General features: G+C 43.0%; 1 protein-coding gene across 1 annotated transcript in view; it reads left to right on the top strand.

Annotated features, from left to right (window-relative positions):
- atp10a (ATPase phospholipid transporting 10A) overlaps window positions 1–18,272 on the top strand; it is a 50,973-nt gene that overhangs the window by 25,444 nt on the left and 7,257 nt on the right. The window contains exons 10-15 of the mRNA XM_004068298.5: window positions 1,032–1,587; window positions 5,451–5,554; window positions 5,943–6,069; window positions 6,148–6,332; window positions 8,899–9,247; window positions 16,641–16,717. Coding sequence (XP_004068346.1) covers window positions 1,032–1,587; window positions 5,451–5,554; window positions 5,943–6,069; window positions 6,148–6,332; window positions 8,899–9,247; window positions 16,641–16,717 — 1,398 coding nt within the window. The remainder of the gene's footprint in view (window positions 1–1,031; window positions 1,588–5,450; window positions 5,555–5,942; window positions 6,070–6,147; window positions 6,333–8,898; window positions 9,248–16,640; window positions 16,718–18,272) is intronic.

Here is an 18,272-nt window from a genome sequence, read left to right as displayed (position 1 = left end):
GTCATTTTATGTGGCCCGCGAGAGCATAAAAGTTTTTAATTTCTTCAAATAAAATATAAAAATTGGTGTGTATTTATTCATATCTAGGGGGAATCTGACTTGAAATATTGGATTGTGCAACTATGCATTAGGACTTAAACACTGTCCATATAACCTAACCTGACAGAATATAATTTAAAAGGATTTATGCTAGAATAGCAAGCAAACATATGTTTTCTATGCAACTGTAATTGTGATTTAAAAAGTTATAATGACTAAATAATGAGTTATTCGACACCCCTGAGCTAAAGCTTTAAGCTGCGCATACTTTAAAGCAGTGGCCCCCAACCTTTTTCGCACAACAGACCATTTTATATGTCAGATTTTTACAAAATGAAAATCTAGGAAACGGGTGAAGAAGTGTGTCTCAGCAAGTTTGAATGAGTGGAGGATGGTGGAAATAAATGTTATTGGTTTTAGAGACTGAGAAAGAAACTGAAGGCAGAGCTGGAAATATCAGAAATGAAGATGTTCAGGTTCTTGTGATGAAGATTGAATCGGGAATGAATCCATCAGGGGGAACAGATCGTGGCTGATGTTTTGGAGATCAATGCAGGGAAGCCGACTGAGATAGTTTAAACACGTTGAGAGGAGGAACAGTGATGATGTTGTTAAAAGGATGACGAGGTGAGGAGGTGCATGGATGTGGGGAAGGAGCACACGAGTGGGGGTGGTGAGAGCTAGAAGAATACTGAAAATCAGATTAGATGGATGCAGACGAGTTGCTGTGGCGACCCGTAAAGGGATCAGCTGAAAGATGAGGGTTTTCTTTTTTTTTCTTGCCCCATCATGTATTTATCTTTTACACAGAGGAGTATTTTCCAAAGTTTCTCAACAGAAACTTTTTAAACTTCCCTTCCACTAATTTAAGTTATGCATTCTTTCTGTGCGGTACTGAGTGACCCATAGACCGGCTCTGCTTTATAGAGCGGCAAACTTGTGAGACGATCCCTGCTTCGTGTCCAGCTGACAGGCTCTTTGTTCTTCTTCAGGTCAGGATGAGGTTTGAGCTGAAGTCTCCAGTGAAGACCATTGAAGACTTCATCAAGCGCTTCACTCCCAGCCGCCTGACCTCAGGCTCCAACAACAGCAGCTCCTCCAGTTTAAACCGCTCGTCCAACAAAGGGGGCTCCAGCATGCAGTCATGCCCCTCTGCAGAGAGCACGCTCACCAAACTGAACGAAGAGCAGTCCAGCAGCGTGATGGAGCACGCCTTCAGCCCCGCCCCACCCTCCTACGATGGAAAAGCCTTCTGCACCCCGGACGAAGGAGAGCTTCGCTACGAAGCAGAGTCACCTGACGAGGCTGCGCTGGTTTACGCTGCCAGGGCCTACAAGTGCTCGCTGGTTGGACGCCTTCCTGACCAGGTGACGGTGGAGCTGCCTCACCTGGGAAAGCTAAACTTTGAGCTGCTGCACACACTGGGCTTTGATTCCACCAGGAAACGCATGTCTGTGGTGGTCCGACACCCCCTCACCGATCAGATCACGGTCTATACCAAAGGAGCAGACTCCGTCATCATGGAACTGATCAGACCCCCCATCACAGGTAAACAAAAAGTTTTCACATCAGTGTTGAGAAATTGGAGGCTATTGAATTGACTTGTTCTATAAATGTGTTGTAAATGGTTGGACTGTCATGTTGCCGTCATGTGGACGCCTGATCAGGAAGGGGACCTAAAATGACCCCCCCTCAAACCTACGGTGCTTTTTCTGTTCATGTCTGTCTGAGAAAAATGTATAAAGTTGGTTGTGAGAATAACATTTATAATCCTGATTGGTAGATTTCACCCATCACGGGTTATTTTTAGAACGCAACCCCCACGATAAACGAAGGTTTACTGTATAGATATAAAATATCTTTTAATTTAACGGTATTACTTGGTGAAACAACAATATCAATAAATTAAAGTAATATTCCTGGCTAAAATTCCCAAAACTGTGACACATGGCAAGAAAAGAGAAGAAAATGACTCTATGTGTCAAATACTGCTAAATGTTGAAGGTGCTCAGATTCTTTAAAGTTGTATGGAAATGGCAACATTTTCTTTGCTTTTATGTAAAGTTCCAACTCAGAACAGACAAAGGCAAACACTGAAAAAAAAAAACAAACGCCCCTCTCGCCCTTCCGTGGGTGGTTTCTCCTCTAAGCTTGGGTCCTCTACCAGAGGCCTGGGGGCTTGAGGGTCCTGCAGTATCTTAGCTGTTCCTGTTCTTTTCTGGATTGAGATGTCTGAGGTCTTTCCAGGTATCTGTTGTAGCCACTCCTCCAGCTTGGAGGTTACTGCCCCTAGTGCTCCAATTACCACAGGCACCACTGTCACCTTCACTTTCCAGGCTTTCTCCAGTTCTTCTTTGAGTTCCTGGTATTTCTCCAGTTTCTCATGTTCCTTCTTCCTGATGTTCCCATCGCTTGGCACTGCCACATCCACCACAACGGCTTTCCTCTGTTCTTTGTCCACCACTACAATGTCTGGTTGGTTCGCCGTTATCATCCTATCAGTCTGGATCTGGAAGTCCCATAGGGTCTTTTCCCTCTCATTCTCTACCACCTTCGGAGGCGTTTCCCATTTAGAGTTTGGGGTTTCCAGTCCATATTCTAACAGAGGTTTGAAAACCATCTGGTGGCCACCATGTCTCTTCCTTGTCAGTCAAGACAGACGCTATCCAGTCCAACAAAAATGGTGAGGAATATCGGAGCTATCCAGCTGTACGCTTTCAAGCCAGATGCCAAACCTGCACAAGAAAAACAAAGACCTACATGGATCTGTTTGTCTGAAAGTGGATGCAGGGAGCCAATTCTAGCTGCTAGGTCACAACTGCAAGCTTTTTTTTTTCATTGGCAATTTTCCATCTTCTCCTGGATCACCCCATTTCGAATAAAGACATTCTCAGAAATGCAATTTGAAGATCAACTGTCTATCATCCATTATAAGAAAAATTCTACAAGAACGTGTTTAAAAACCCCAAAAGCATCATTTTCATTGGAGTGAATTACCATGAGGTTTTTTCATTTAAATAATAATAATAATAATAATAATAATGGATTAGATTTATCTGCGCTTTTCCAGTGGACAAAGCAAAAACAATGGTGCTTGTTAGAGGAGGGTGGTCTATTGGGATGGAGCTCATATGAACCCCCCACATTCTACATCCTACTAAGCAGAAAATCTTTCCTGCTTTTTCTTTTTTGTCATTTGGTAACAGCAACCAGTTAGAGTTCAGTCTGAGTTGGTTTTCTTTTATTTAACGCCCATAATGACCCCATTGTTTTGATGGGTGAGTCGTCAGAACAGCACACAAGAGATGTTTGGAGGGACAAGAGTGCATCTGAAATGAGATTTAGAGCCGTTACTGTAATACACTTCATTACAAGACAGTGCAGCTTCTTGTTAGTAATAAAAAAAAGGCATTCTTCTTTCAAAAATAAAGTTTATCATAAAAATAAATGCATGTCCTTACTTGACTTTGCTAGAATTGTGAGGGGTGTGGTCGCATCAATGCTACCTGGAATGTTTTTTCCCCTTCTCCTGATTATCCCCATTCACTCACCAGGGGCTGCTTTGCTTTTGCTGAGGGGGTTTACTTAGTTTATACAACATGGAGAGATCACCTTCTTCACTAGGATGTCGGGGGTCTGTCTATCATACACTGACATTAAGGAAGACTGCCATGTGTCGAATTTTGCCACAGATGTTGACATTTCCAGTGGTTTTGCATCAAACGCTCAAATCAGAGCCATGAGGGGATAGTGTGTAGCAGCTCTTGCTGCCTTGTGTTCTTTGTCTTTGCTCTTTTGTTTGAGACATCTTGGTCATTTTTACACTGTTGAATCTCGCATGATCAGATGTTGGATCACATAAAGGGTTTTTTTTGCCTTTGCCCTTTTGTTCATTTGTTGGTGGCAGTTTGCATCACTGCCACTTTGTGGTGTTTCTAAAATTCGAAACTTGGCCTTTTTTTATTATTTATTTATTTATTTATTTTATTTTAGACTTCTGGTTTTTTTGTGTTTTTAGAAATTCCCAAATGTGAAGATCATTAACACAACTGGGATTTGGTAGTTGGTGAAAAATTGGTCAATTTTTAAACTGTTAAGCTGTGTTGTTGTAAACGCTAGAGCAAGTGCAATTTATACTCAGTGTGTGTGTTTGTGTCTTTTGCAATACAAATGAGTGTGTTTGTGTACTTGTACATGTGGTGGGTAAAGGTTTGGATGGACACGTCCCATTTATAATCAGTGGTGGACAATTGCCATCTCATCATTGGACCTTTCTTGCGATCAAAGTGGGAGTGAGGTGGAGTCAGATCTGTACAACAATCGTGGAGGAAGATGTCACTGCAAGGTTAGCCCAAACCGCAAAGGTGTGTCTCCTCCCCACGAGTCCTGTTGAAACATTATAGGATAGGAGGCAGTTGGGGAACTGCTCCCAGGTTGGTACCACTGTTTGATTCACAGACTCTATAGGAGGTCACCAAGGACACCTTACCCCTAGCATCAAGGTCAATGTGGGGTGGGTGCTTTGGACTCTCAGAGGGTAGCATTTGGGGGCAACTAAGGCCTTTGGGCATGTGAGACCTTGGACTGAACCCAAGGGAATCCATGGGGCAACTTTCTGCCTCCATACTCCTGCGACCTCTGGTTCTTCGGTGGTGGGGGCTCCCATGGTGGTTCTTGTTTCCGAGCGGCTGGTATAGGGTTGTCCAGGGTCTCAGACTCTGTGTCCAAGGGAAACCTGGGGGATTTGTGGAGGATTCTGGGCTTAACTAATTCATTTCAACATGAATTAGCATCATGACACTTTATATCAACCGCTAGAGAGGACAAATGCGGGGGGGGTCTCTCCTTCCCTTTTGAACCCCCCCCCCCCCCCCCCCCCCCTCAAAATCCATGTTTACTAGCTTTACATAATTAGGTTGAAGTGCCTTAAACAGCAGAATAAAACAATTGCATCAGAACAACAAAGTCCCTTGAAGAAAGTTCTCTTTATCAGAATAGAGGGCTGTATTTTAGACATGTTCTGATTTTCTCTTTTTTTTCTTTCTTTTTCTTTTTTTTAAAGTTAAGGATGCCATGTGGACCAAAACAATGTGCCAAAAAGTGAGGGGGGGGGATAGATTTCCAACTTTTTGATGTTGGAAGTTAAAAAAAAAATGGAATATTTAGTAAAATATTTAGCTTGGTGATCATAATACCTGGTCAGTTCAGTTTCCTGGAGAATCCTTTGATCAGACTCCCGTTTGGTGCAGAAGCTGCTGGTAGAGACATGAGTGCACACAGTTAGATCAGGCGGGACGACAGATGGCTTTCATGTGCCTGATGAAGGATTCTTTGGCAGTGTGCTACTTAAAGGCTGCAGCTCTCATTAAAATCAAACACTTCATTCTTCTGTTGTCTCGACTCTTTCCAAGGCAACTCCAAAGGGCGACGGCAGAAGAAAATCCTCTGCAGGACCCAAAACTACCTGAACCTGTATGCCGCAGATGGTCTGCGCACCCTGTGCATTGCAAAAAAGGTGAGAAGTCAGCCCTCTGTGAACCTGTGAAGACCTAACAGCTGCCCTCCCTTATTAAGCCGCCTCAGAGGTGAGAGGAGGGTCCCAGCTGCTACCCAGCAGGTTGTGTTTGTAGCGCAGCATAGATGATGGCGGGGAGCAACCCTTTCCAAAAGTGACATTCTTGGTGACTCAGCTGCAGTCTGCGCCGCTTTCCCCGGTTGATACTAGATGCCAGCACAGACTGGGCTTGTTATATTTCTGCTGGTGCAGGGCCCGTCCTCACAGCCAAGTGATAAAACACCTTGTCAGGGTCTCACAATCTGTCGCCCATCTCTGCAGTGCAGTGCCCCTCCACCCCACCTTGAGTAATCAAACAAATTAACCGGGACCTGTTTCTTTTTTTTAGGTTTTGAGCAAAGATGAATATGCACGCTGGCTGCAGCATCACTTACAGGCAGAGACGGCCATTCAGAGGCGGGAGGAGCTGCTCTTTGAGTCGGCCTTGAGGCTGGAAACGAACCTCCAGCTTTTAGGTAATTCTGGAATTCTGGCGTTCAAACAGGCTTCACGGTGGTGTAGAGTTTCTCACGGGTGAGCACTTTCTCCAACAGGAGCGACCGGCATCGAGGACCGGCTGCAGGACGGCGTGCCGGAGACCATCGCTTCACTGCGCAAAGCTGGTTTGCAGATATGGGTGCTGACAGGCGACAAGCAGGAAACGGCGGTCAACATTGCGTACGCCTGTAAGCTGCTGGACCCCGAGGAGGAGCTCCTGACGTTGAACGCCGACTCTCAGGTGAGCAGTGGCACCTCGCAAACTGCGTTTCCACTACCTTTCAAATTGCGACAATTGGATTTGCGATAATAAATTTGCTTGATGGAAACAACAGTGTTGATAAAAAATCGCACTTATCCAAAAAAAGTTTTTGCGCTTGGAGGTGCTTTTTGGAGCGTATGGAAATGGACATATTTCACTAAACTGCAACAGTAACACTTTTTAAAAAAATTTTTTTATTAAATGCGCTTCTTGGTACTGGCTGCCCTTGTTGCTTAGTTTCCATAGTGCCACACGGCTCATTAAAAGCTGCGTGTCCTGTGGAATTGTTGGATCCACAGAACCTCTTTAAAATCCCCATCATTTCCCAAAACCTCTTCATCCATAGTGTAGGAAGCAGCTATGCTTGCTGCTCCGTGGCCTGAATAAGACACAGACGTCTCCTTTGACAGATGATGATGATGAGCGCTAGTGCCGCGGTACCAATTTGAACATATGTTATCTTCTCAAACAGGACAAAGGGTTCCACTGCTTACTTGTTAGAACGTTTATTTTTGAATACCGGTGAACAGGCTTCCCACGTGCGCATGGCACTGCTGTGACGTCATCCAAAAGCTCCCTTTTTGTGAATCATCCCTAAAATAATACGTGTTCTCATCCATCGCCATGGTTTTGAATGACTTAACAGGTGAGTTGCTTTGTGTTTATTCAAATAATTAGGGTTTAATAGTATTGCGAAATTGTGTTTTTTTTTTTTTTTCAACATTTCTAGAATTTGGATAAAGCTCTGTGCCTACGGGTTTATGGAAACGCAGCCGAGTACAGCTGCTGCACACACATCCACACTGAAACTCCTGAGCTCTGTCAAGTTTTTCAGCCACCAATACTTCTGACCTTGTTAGCCTCACGTGATTCCAAATGGAAAAACCCAGAGTAGTTCAGTTATTTTTAAGCTTCCAATTTGCTGTGAATAATTTAGCAGCATTCTTGCACAATTCTTAAGTGTCATGGTGTATGAACAGATTCAGCAAATATAAAAATTAATATTTCACACACACAGTATGTATATATACACACACACAGTATGTATATATATACACACACACAGTATGTATGAAACAATATTATGAAGCACAGCATCTTCGTCTTCAAAGTCTGCTCATTGTACCTGCAAATGATGACCAAGCACCTTTTTCTCTTAGACATAGTCCATTAGATAAAACCCACGACAGACAGACTGACTTTCTTCTTTAAACGTACCATTTATAATGACATATACTCGTTAAATATTTGACTTATGAGCTGTTCATTACATTTACATGCACTCTAATATTTGAATCTTCTGCGAATTAGCTAATGTCCCACTATAAGTCCTCTTCTTCTTTAGCAGTCCGTCGATGACGACAGTGACGTGGGGGAGGAGCTTGTGCCTATGGCGTATGTGGGAGGACTTCCCACTTGCTCCTCTCCTAGCTTGGGCACCTATAGGAACTAGCAGCTTGCCTAGTACTGCTAGTACCCTCTCTATTGGTAGCAAAAGTACAGAGGCAAGGACGAACCAAGACAGTCTGCACACATGCAGCCCACTGCATTCGATGGCTGGAGCAGACCTGGATCAGCTTCTACAACACCCTTGGTAGCCGCGTCGGCACTGCGGTGCTGGCTCATCCGCTGTCTAGCCGTTGGGATTCGCATCCTCTTCCGCCATTGTACACCGTTGGCCAGACTTTTGTTTCAGCTGTAACCCTAGGTAGGGGGGCAAGAGGGTGCTATCACTTGCCCAAGGTGAACCCTCAGACTAGTGGAGGGAAGGAGGTGTCTTACTTCTCCATTCTACTGGCTCCAAGCAAGATCTAGCCACTGCCCTGATTATTAAGGCATTAATTACTATCAGTCCTATATGTAATATAAATACATCACAAAACTGTTTTCTCTACAGTCTGCTTTTTGTTCTTTTGTTGTTTTTTTTTACTTCTGTTTCTTAGAAAACAGTACCAAACACAAAAAAAAATATCTGTTTCTGATAGACGGGTAAACAGTTTTCTTTCTTTTTACCAGACGTTTTGGAATAATTATTGAAAAGTTGCCACAGTGCAGTCTAAACAAAATAAAAGCAGATTGCAGCGAACCTGAGTTTTGCAGGATGTTGTATGTTATTCACACAAAAAAGAAAAATTCAAGAGATTTCAAGAGATTTCTGTATCTTTGAAGCACTTTTAAAAATTGTCCTGAAAATGTAGAAACAAGGGGTTAATCAAAACTTCATTTTGTTTTATTCTTTACATTCTTTACGTTATATTTTTTTCTGTTTGAATGAAGCAGCAGGTTTAAAAATGTTGGTTTTTTTATTAAATAAAGTTACCCAGATTGAACCTTTATTCCTTTGTTCTAATGCTCTCTATGGAGAAACATTTGAAAAGCTTTTGTTGTGCTGACATTTGCTTTGTGTTTCTTTCTTCATTAAACACAGCGATGCCGTTGTTTTGTCTCTGAAGTGGATCAAGTCAGGCTCTTTGTTTAGACTCACTTTGCTGATGCTGACCCCCCGCCTTACTCCACCCGGCCCCTGTTCCTCTGTCTAAACCAGGAGGCCTGCAAGCTGCTGTTGGAGGAGAGTTTACACTACATCCAGGCCAAGTTCCTCTGCAGCTCTGGAGACGCATCCGCTAAAGACTTCCACGCCAACGTCTCCTCCTTTGAGATTTATCCTTCTTCACCTCTGTCCTCCCACGCTGCTTCCGACTCCGTCCATCGACTGGGCCTGGTAATTGATGGGCGGACCCTGGCCTACGCTCTGGACGCCAGCCTGGAGGATACGTTTCTGACCGTCGCCCGGAGCTGCCGCTCAGTGCTGTGCTGCAGATCAACGCCGCTGCAGAAGAGCATGGTGGTCAAACTGGTGCGAAACAAACTCAAGGTCATGACCCTGGCCATAGGTGGGTCTGCATTTCTCACTCGGGCACGCTTAAACTATTTCTGTCTGCGTTTCTTATCATTTCAAACTCTCCGGTTGGAATGTGAATGACCTGAAAACAGGAAACGCATGATCTAAACACATGCAGCTGGAGTTTCCCTCTCATTTTGAAATTATAGCTGGATCTTTTCACCCCTAATATTTTTCATAAATACATTCTTCTGCAAAAATCTCTAAACATCTTCAGTTTTTAGAGATGAAACCGCTAAAAAGGAGGTAAAATGAGGCATTATTTGTTGTTCAATGGTCCAAATATAATTTTATAGTTGTTTAGTAGTAACACCCACACAGTAATATCTTATATTGTTTTATAGATTTATAAAATGTTAGAATTTATATTTGCTAAATGTTTGAAGCGCTAGCATGCTGAATTCAGTGGGCACAGGTACCCATATGTGATGTTTTTTCTCCAAAAAAACAGGAACTGGAACTTTTTCCAGCCGTTTCCTTTTTAATATTTAGGCCGTCTGTCAGTCTGCATCGCTGGTTATTCTGTATTTTGAGCAAACATTCCAAACTACATGAAAGACAACAAGCTCTTTGTGAATGGACACCTCGCTGTCCCTGAAGGAGAAAACGGCTTCAGACGTGAAGCTTTAAAAACCACTGAGGTCCAATCAGAGGAAAATCTAAGAGCTTTAAGCTGCTGCTGGTTAAACCGTCTTTACTTGGAAACATCACAGACTGCTAACCAATGGACAGCTTGGTAGCAAATTCCACAAATATACACATTCTTCATTGGCTACACCTAAACTCCCTCTGCTGAATTTGCTTCATTGTGGAAGCTGTTTTTTCTTTTTTTTGTAGCACAGAAGCTCTGCAGATGCAGTCGTTGATGAGACAAAAGGACAGCTTGGCCCTTTGACACAGTAGCCTGAAAAAATGTTCTCGTTAGAAACAACAAAACTCCTCTTCTTGCTCTTTTCTTACTTCATGGTGGTTTTTCCTGAGAACCTGACATTGGTTCTTAAGGCTGCTCTGCATCAATGCATTAATTTGTTTTGCCTCTCTTTTTAAAAACAAAACTCTGTGGTCCTGCTGTTCCTGCATTAAACATCGGTTGCATGGGATTTTATGAATCATTTAGGGCATAAAATCCCCATGTTTAGGGCAAGATGCAGAAACATGGCTGTTGACTCTTTCAAAAGCCACAATGTTTTACATTTTCGGTTTTAAATTTGATTTTTAATAAAAATTACAAACAGGTTAATGAACTATATTCCCAAGGAGGTGAAACAATATTTAATGAACACAATGAAAGAACTAACTCTTCCTCTAAAGGTGAATAAACTTGAATTTCACTCGCTGGCATTGACCAACATGGGTTTGAAAATATTGGCACATAAACTAGAAAAAAATAGGTGATAATTATTCCTGTGAGAAAGTTTGGTGACTGTAGATTTAGTAACTTCCAAACTATCGAACAGATGGGATTCTTATCTCCTTTAAAAATTAATAAATGTTTTCCTCTAAAATCACTCTTGTAGCAGAAATATGATGATTGTTTATTAGGGTTGTGCCGATGGACGATATCATCGTCCATCGTGATGGGTGACTGACATCCCGATGGAGAGACCACCATTGTGATGCCACGCCCCCGCCACGTTGCGCGTCGACACCATAAATCGCGGTTACATGTGCAAAATATCTTGATGGGATCAATGGTCGGATTAGAATCCAACCGTGTACATGGGCCCAGAAAAATGTTTTCAGAATATAAAAACGTTCACTAAGGTCACACTTTCCGTCGGAATAAATCATTCGCACATGCGCAGTAGGGTTTGAAAACCGGAAGGATATAAATTCCGACGAGCGTCTTTTTTTTTTCAAACTTCATTGAATGTAACAATTCAATACAAAACAATGTTAAACAGCGCCGAGCGGCTATATACCGTAATTTCCGGACTACAAGCCGCTACTTTTTTCCTGCGCTTACAGCCCTGCGGCTTTTTCAGTGACGCGGCTAATTTATGGATTTAATTGGCGGCCGCCGTGTACGTACTTTCGAACTCAGTGAATAGTTTGGATTCTCTATCCAACTCCAAGCACAAGGCATTTCTTTTCAACACACCTCTTGGCAGCCAAACAGCATGGACTTGACTTTAGGTCTTAGACACTTCAGTCATGGTTCAACAAAACGAAACACGCATGCCCGGCCGCATCCCAGAATCCTTTGGGGCCATTAGACCCAACGTGCACGTGATCGCCGCTACAATATGATGAAGCTTTCAAGTTAAAAGCAATCGTTAAAAGCAGCGTAAAAAAGTCCACCATCACCAACGGGTTTGGAAAAGCCGGTTTGCTGCGTGACGGAGAGAACAGCGCATGGAGTGAATTTACACTCCATTTACGGTTTCTAAGGAAACCGTAAAAGCGGAATTTTGCTTTGAAAAGCTCACAGCCTCCGTGTGAGCTGGAGCCATCTTCTCCTGCTGCTCTTATAGAGCTGCGGGGCCGATGACAGTCTGATGGCTCCCACACGTAACAACGCATCCGCCCCTCATACACAAAACGTACAGTATTAAGTCCGATTGCTTTGCACAGACACGATTTGCTCGGTCCACCGGCGCAATGGGGACGAAGTTCTCCTCCTTGAAGCCGCCCTGGCCAGAGGTGTCGGAGTAGATAGGAAGGGGAGACAAGGAGCGCGCGGGGCGGGAGCGGAGCGCAGAGGCTTCTGAATTCTGACGCACGCGCCGCACTGAGGCGCGCGTATCGCGCTGAGGCGCGCGTATCGCGCTGAGGCGCGCGCTTTTCAGTAGCCGCTGCTTTATTTTACCGGTGTGTTTTTTAACCAGTCCTGTTACTCCCATAACGCTGCCGCGACACAAGCGGAAGGAGAGCTTTACCCGTTCACCCCTCCATGCACTGCTGATACTTGCTCATTCTTAAACACATACAACAGTATGGCGAGCCGGGCGTTGGCCCCGCCTTTAGCCCCTAAGACTCATGGGAAATGTGGAATCGCGGATGTAAATTTCCTCATCATAACTGAGGGATGTAATGTTGATTATATGGTTACTGTTTGTAATTTTATGTATGATACCTCGATTGTCAATAAGTAAAAAAAAAAAAAATAATGAAATAAAAACACCATAACTGAGGAACTTGTGAACAGAATACAGGTCCATGCTGTTTGACAGATGTCGATACACTCAAATGCATGAGCCAGAGGCAAAGCTGGCTACACCCACAACGTACTAATGAACTGCACTCACTCTGGGATGCTGGCTGTGATCTGTCAGGATGACAATATCGCCTAACACATGCGCGGCTTGTACTCTGACGCGGCTTGTGTATGTATAAAAGTAGTTAAACACGTAAAAATGGGTGGGTGCGGCTTGTAATCGGGTGCGCTTTGTAGTCCGGAATTTACGGTACATTCACATGTCAGCTCGGTAAAATACGAGATGATCTTCTAAACGTGCTTTTAATAATGTTACGGTTATTATGAAACACCTGTTCGCTCATCATTTGAATTTTAATCCGTGTGGTCAGTGCTTTTTCTGAACGAAGCCAGGATTAGCAGTATGCTAACACGGGCTAACAACATTAGCTTTGGGTGGTGCTGCTTGCTGGCTGCACGTAAACATGTAAGAATAACATCAGCCTTTATTTTAGTCGGGACACGACTGGAAACACAAAGCAACGTGATTGTTTGAATGTTTTCTAAGGACTGAGCGACATTTCTGCTTTGAAGCTCAAACCGCTGTGTGTGCTGACGATCCGAGCTGTGCTCAGACACACACTTTAGACCCGGTTCTGACTTCAGCTGCTCGTACCCCTAGAGCTGCGGGACGGATCGCAGTCTTAAATCTCCCACACATACCGCTCATGTAACAAAGCAACCCCCCCCCCCCCCCCCCCCCCCTCCCCTCAAACACAAAGCTGTAAGTCCGCGCTCCGCCGGTCCACTTGACTAGTGAAGTGCGGGAGCGGACTACTTCTTTTCTATTTTTTTGTTAATTTTTTTGTTAAAGTCACTTCCCTCAGCTTATACTGGATCATCGCGGATTAGTCATTAGTTGGGAAATTAAATGAAAAAAGCAAAAAAACAAATAGCAGTTATATAAGAACGAAAAATGTAAAAATACCCCCCCCCCCCCCCCCCCGACGATGTCATCGTCCATCCCGATGGTTGACAGCAAACATCGTCAACGGCCAATTTAAGGGACATCGCCCAACCCTATTGTTTATGACTATATCAATCTAACCATTGATTATTTTGTTTTGTTTTTTAAAAAAGATTAAGGATTTTTGTTTTTTTTGTTTTTATTCCCAGAGCTTTTACTTTGTAGACGGTCCCTTGGCAGCCGTCTCTTTGTCTGCAGCACAGAGAGAGGAATTCCCATTAAAAAGAAAAACAAAAAACTTGATCTTTTTTCTGTTAAAAATGTCTTTGTAGATCGTTGTGTTAAGACAAACCACGAAAGACGCTTGCTGTCAGTTTAAACCATTTATTTAAAAAGTTTTTGAAGCAGGAATCTGTAAAGATCTCACTAACTTTAGAGTTTTTTGGGCCTCCTGCTCAAACTAGTGTCGTATTTTGCTGTGTTTTACACCAATAAAATATCGTGATCCGTTCCTGATATGCAGACTTCTAGAGGAGTATTTATCTAGAGGAGTATTTATCTGTAATAACGAGCTTAAAATGAATAGAGCTGATTATAATAAAACAATAAAAATCTAATCCCTGGTCAAGACACATCCACTTCGAGAGCCTCAAACTATGTAATCAGATTGTATAAGGACATACTGAATGTCAGCCTTACTAACATGGAGGAGTTACTGTCTGGTGATGAATGCTACCAAGAGCGAAGGATGTCTTTTCAAAGCTAAATGGAGTCGGATGTTCTCTGACTGTCCAAAACTGGCTCTCTTGACACGCTCCTAATGGAGGAGATGCTTTGCTTCAGGAAGCAGCCTGTGTCCATGCAAACACACTGCATGTGATTTACAGCAGCTGACAAGTACGCACTACGGCCCTTCATCCATCACACACCACAGCGACAGAAGGAGATGCAAAGTCACGCCTTTCTCAGTGTGACGGCAGGAAGTGTAAAAAGGAAAAATCTGGCGAGGGAAGTTTTCAGGAGAGTGAGAGCAGGATCACCGGCTTTGTAACAGGATCTCTGAGAGAAAAAAAGCCTTTTCAGCTCATGTAACAGCTGAACACTGATACAGTGAAGCTCAGTTTCTCCCGCTGTGACATCAGGAAGAGCCTATGTGAATATTACACTGAGACAGACGAACATTCATCAAACTCACAGCAGATCCGCCAACGCGGCTCACGTGAAACGCGCTTATTTTTAGCCATTACCCGCCGTGGCCGGATCGCCACCTAACAGAGGTGACACAGAGATGTCCAGGACTTCTGCCGCTCTCTCCTGTTTGCCATTTGCTTGTTCCTGCTCCCAGGAGAACCGCCTCTGCGCAAGCAAAGCATTTTTCTTTCTCCTTGTAGTCAATGTTTGCAGCAGCATGGAGGAAACGCTGCCTTCATGACCCCTGAATAATCACTGATTCCCATTCATTTATGAGTGATGGAAACATGAAGTTTTTTATTCTGACAGTTAAACAATCTTCCTAGATAGCAAGGGGGGAAAAAGTCCAGAAAACAACAATTAAAAAAATTCAAAAAGTAGGTTAAAAACTTTTGATTGGAATGATTTTTTGTTGTTGTTGTGTTAAAGTCTCACTCTGATCATCTTTTGATCTATTTTTAGTATTCCCAGCAGCCAAGGGTTAACCCTTGTGCTATCATAGATGACTCACCCTTACATTGACGTGTTCTCCCTACCATGACAAATGTGGATAAAGGGGGAAAGATTTCATGTAATCTATGGGCACCAGTGAAGATCACAAATCATTGAAGAAAAAAGGTTCAGAGCACTGTCTAGTGGGTCTAGATGACCCAACTCCCAATGTTAAAGTGCCTAGGATAGCACAAGGGTTACTTATGATGATGCTGGTTTTAGCCAAACGAAAAGAAAAAAAAAGTTAGGACATAGTTTCTCCAGAGCATCAGGAGTTCATTCAGGACAGTGTAAGCCCATCAGAGCCCATCACACCCATCTATTCTCCTGATAGCTTACAGCCCTTCACAAACCCCCAACAGGCAACAAGCGAGCAATTTCAAAGCTATCCACCCGTACAGTTTAGATCCAGATTTCAGCTCGGACTGGGGAAACAAAGACTTTCATGGGTCTATTTGTCTGCAGGTGGATGAATCAGAATGGAGCAGAGCAGGTGACTGTTGCACCTACATCAAAGCATTTTTTTTTCACAACAATTTCAATAAAGATATACTCAGAATTGCAATTTCAATCTTAGATTTTTTTTTTTTACAAAAGTCCATCATGAAAAAACGCTACAAGAACATGTTTAATAAAAGTAGGAGAGCTATAATGGTTATTCTGACAAATAGAATGACAGATTTGACAGAGCTGTATGTTTCTCTACAGAAGTCTATGGGATTTTGGCTTCTGTCAGCTTGCAGGTACTTCCTGTTTGGAACACCAGATGGGCGTGGTCAGTATGTCCAGTTCTCATCATTAAATGTATATCAAACATCTATTATTCAGTCATTATGCTCGTCAGAATAACCATTCTTGCTCTACCTTTTATTAACACATTCTTGCTAAATTAAAAATTTTTTCATCATGTTTTTCCTGCAGAACAAGTTATTTAAATGATAAATGGACCAATCAAATTCCTCAAAAAACATTAGGTGGCCGCACGTCAAACGTTCGAAGCGTTGACAGATTCTCTTTAGCCTGCTTTCAGTGGAAGGAGTGTGTCCTTCCAACTTCCTTACCCCTGATTGGAGAGAGTGGTTGCCATAGAAATGTAGACTCAGACCAACACGGACCAATCACAACTTACTGAGGACGTCTGGTTCCAACATGGCGATGGACACATCACGGAAAATTGGCGACTGAATTGACTTCATTATGTCGGAACAAAAGCAAGTCATTTATTTAATAGGTGATGTCACACGTGATCCGTCCAATTATATTGTGCAGTCAATGGTTCTCATATAAAGTCAATGGGCTGGAGGTCAGAGGGAAGAATCCTGAGCTCCATCCTGAACTGAACAAAGTCATATTGCTGACTCTCCTCTGCCCTCCATCTATCTGATCTTTCCCTTTTAATGGTTCATATTTACATTGAATTGTAACATTTCTTAGAAAAATATTCAAACGAGACCTAAACAGTGTAAAACCAAACCGCTTTTGTCTGTTATCCTAGGATAACGACTGCAGAGTGACAGCTGCATGAAGGCGTCGCTCTTTCTCCTCTAAACAAAGAGAATCTTCCTTAATTTTTCATTTGTTTCTCCCCGTTACTCCCAGGGGATGGAGCCAACGATGTGAGCATGATCCAGGTCGCGGATGTGGGGGTGGGGATTTCCGGTCAGGAGGGCATGCAGGTGAGTGTGGGCGGGGCATGTCAACATTGGAAGGGATTTTTTTTATTGCCTTGTTGGAGATCTTAAGAGGAACAGTGTGATGGAATATAAGGTAAAAGTCAAGTGTTTTTTAAATGAGCGTGCCTCTGCTGAGTCAGGCCGGTCCTGCAGAGAAAGGGGCACCTTTAATTCATACTCCAGGGCCACCTTTACTTTCTCGTTAAAGCGAAGCTGGTTTCTCTCACACGAGCAGCCCTGCGGGGGAAAAGACAAACTGGGTTGTCCTTCATCCCCCTTGTGTTAATTTTCCTCATGGCATGCTGTTCTTGGAGCTCTCATAGGGATGATGGAGATTCCCAATTAACTTCCTGCCGAGGCGTCAGTGACACTCTGCTGTACAGCACATCTGTAAGCCGTCTTTAATGGAGCCGCGTGATGAAACCCTGTTAATCAAATGTGCTCTTAATGAGACCGCCGCCTGTCCTCGGGATTGGGTTGCTGCTAAGGCGCACGTTTCTGCACAGCTCTGCTACCGCTGCAGTTTGATTAACACTCCCACTAAGGCTGCACTCCCAACATTATTGGACGGACAAAATATATTAAAGCAAGGTGAACAAGGTGCCTGCAGTTGTTTCTCTGGCTGGCAAATAATGCCAAGAGTTGTCATAAAGCGTTGGTTTAATCAGGAGGTCACGCTGTGAAGCAGAACCTCAAACTGCAAATCTTTTTAAAGTCCATCTCCAATCATCTTTTGATCTAATGTAAAAAATTCCCAGTGGTCTTTTTAATTAAGATTAAAAAAAGACCAAAATCTAAAGACTTATATTTTTTTCTGAGACATAGTTTTCACAGAGCAGCAGGCAAGGCACGTTTATTTGTAAAGGACAATTCGTACACAGTAATTCAAAGGGCTTCACAAAACAGGAAAATGCATTGAAATCACAATACAGAACAGTGCAAAGATTAAAAACAAATAATAATTACAAAAATCACTTAAAAGGAAACGAAAGATTTGACGTTCTGACAACCGTCAACAGATTTCAACACGTCGTAGAATGTATTAAAATCCCAATACGTAACAGTGCAAAGATTAAAAATATAAATAATCTTTATAAAATTTGCTTTAAAAGAAAGGAAAGAGAAAAAAAATGAAAAAAGGGGACGATATACACGGCTAGACAGGAATGTTTTGAGTCTAGATTGGAACCTTAACACAGTAGAGGCCTGTCTCACAACCTCAGGGAGACGGTTCCAGGTTTTAGCGGCATAAGACTGAAACGCTGATTCTCCTTGTTTAGTCCTGACTAACCAAGCCTGCAGAACGAGCAGCAGCGTTCTGGATGTACTGAAGCTGCTTTACAGCTCGTTTGGGGCGACCAGTGAGCAGGCCGTTACAAAAATCTAACCTACTGAAGACAAATGCGTGAATAAGTATCTCCAGGTCTGGCTTTGACACTGTTTTTGATTTTGGCAATGTTTATTTAGATGGTAAAATCCTGCTGACTTGATATGGCTGTTAAAGTTCAGGTCAGAGTCCATGATGGGTTTCAGACTTGATTGGAACGTTTTAGAGACA

This window comes from Oryzias latipes, chromosome 4, assembly GCF_053564925.1.
Source record: "Oryzias latipes strain Hd-rR chromosome 4, Olatipes_Hd-rR_3.1".
NCBI classification, from domain to species: Eukaryota; Metazoa; Chordata; class Actinopteri; order Beloniformes; family Adrianichthyidae; genus Oryzias; species Oryzias latipes.
This window is presented reverse-complemented; position numbering and strand designations above follow the sequence as displayed.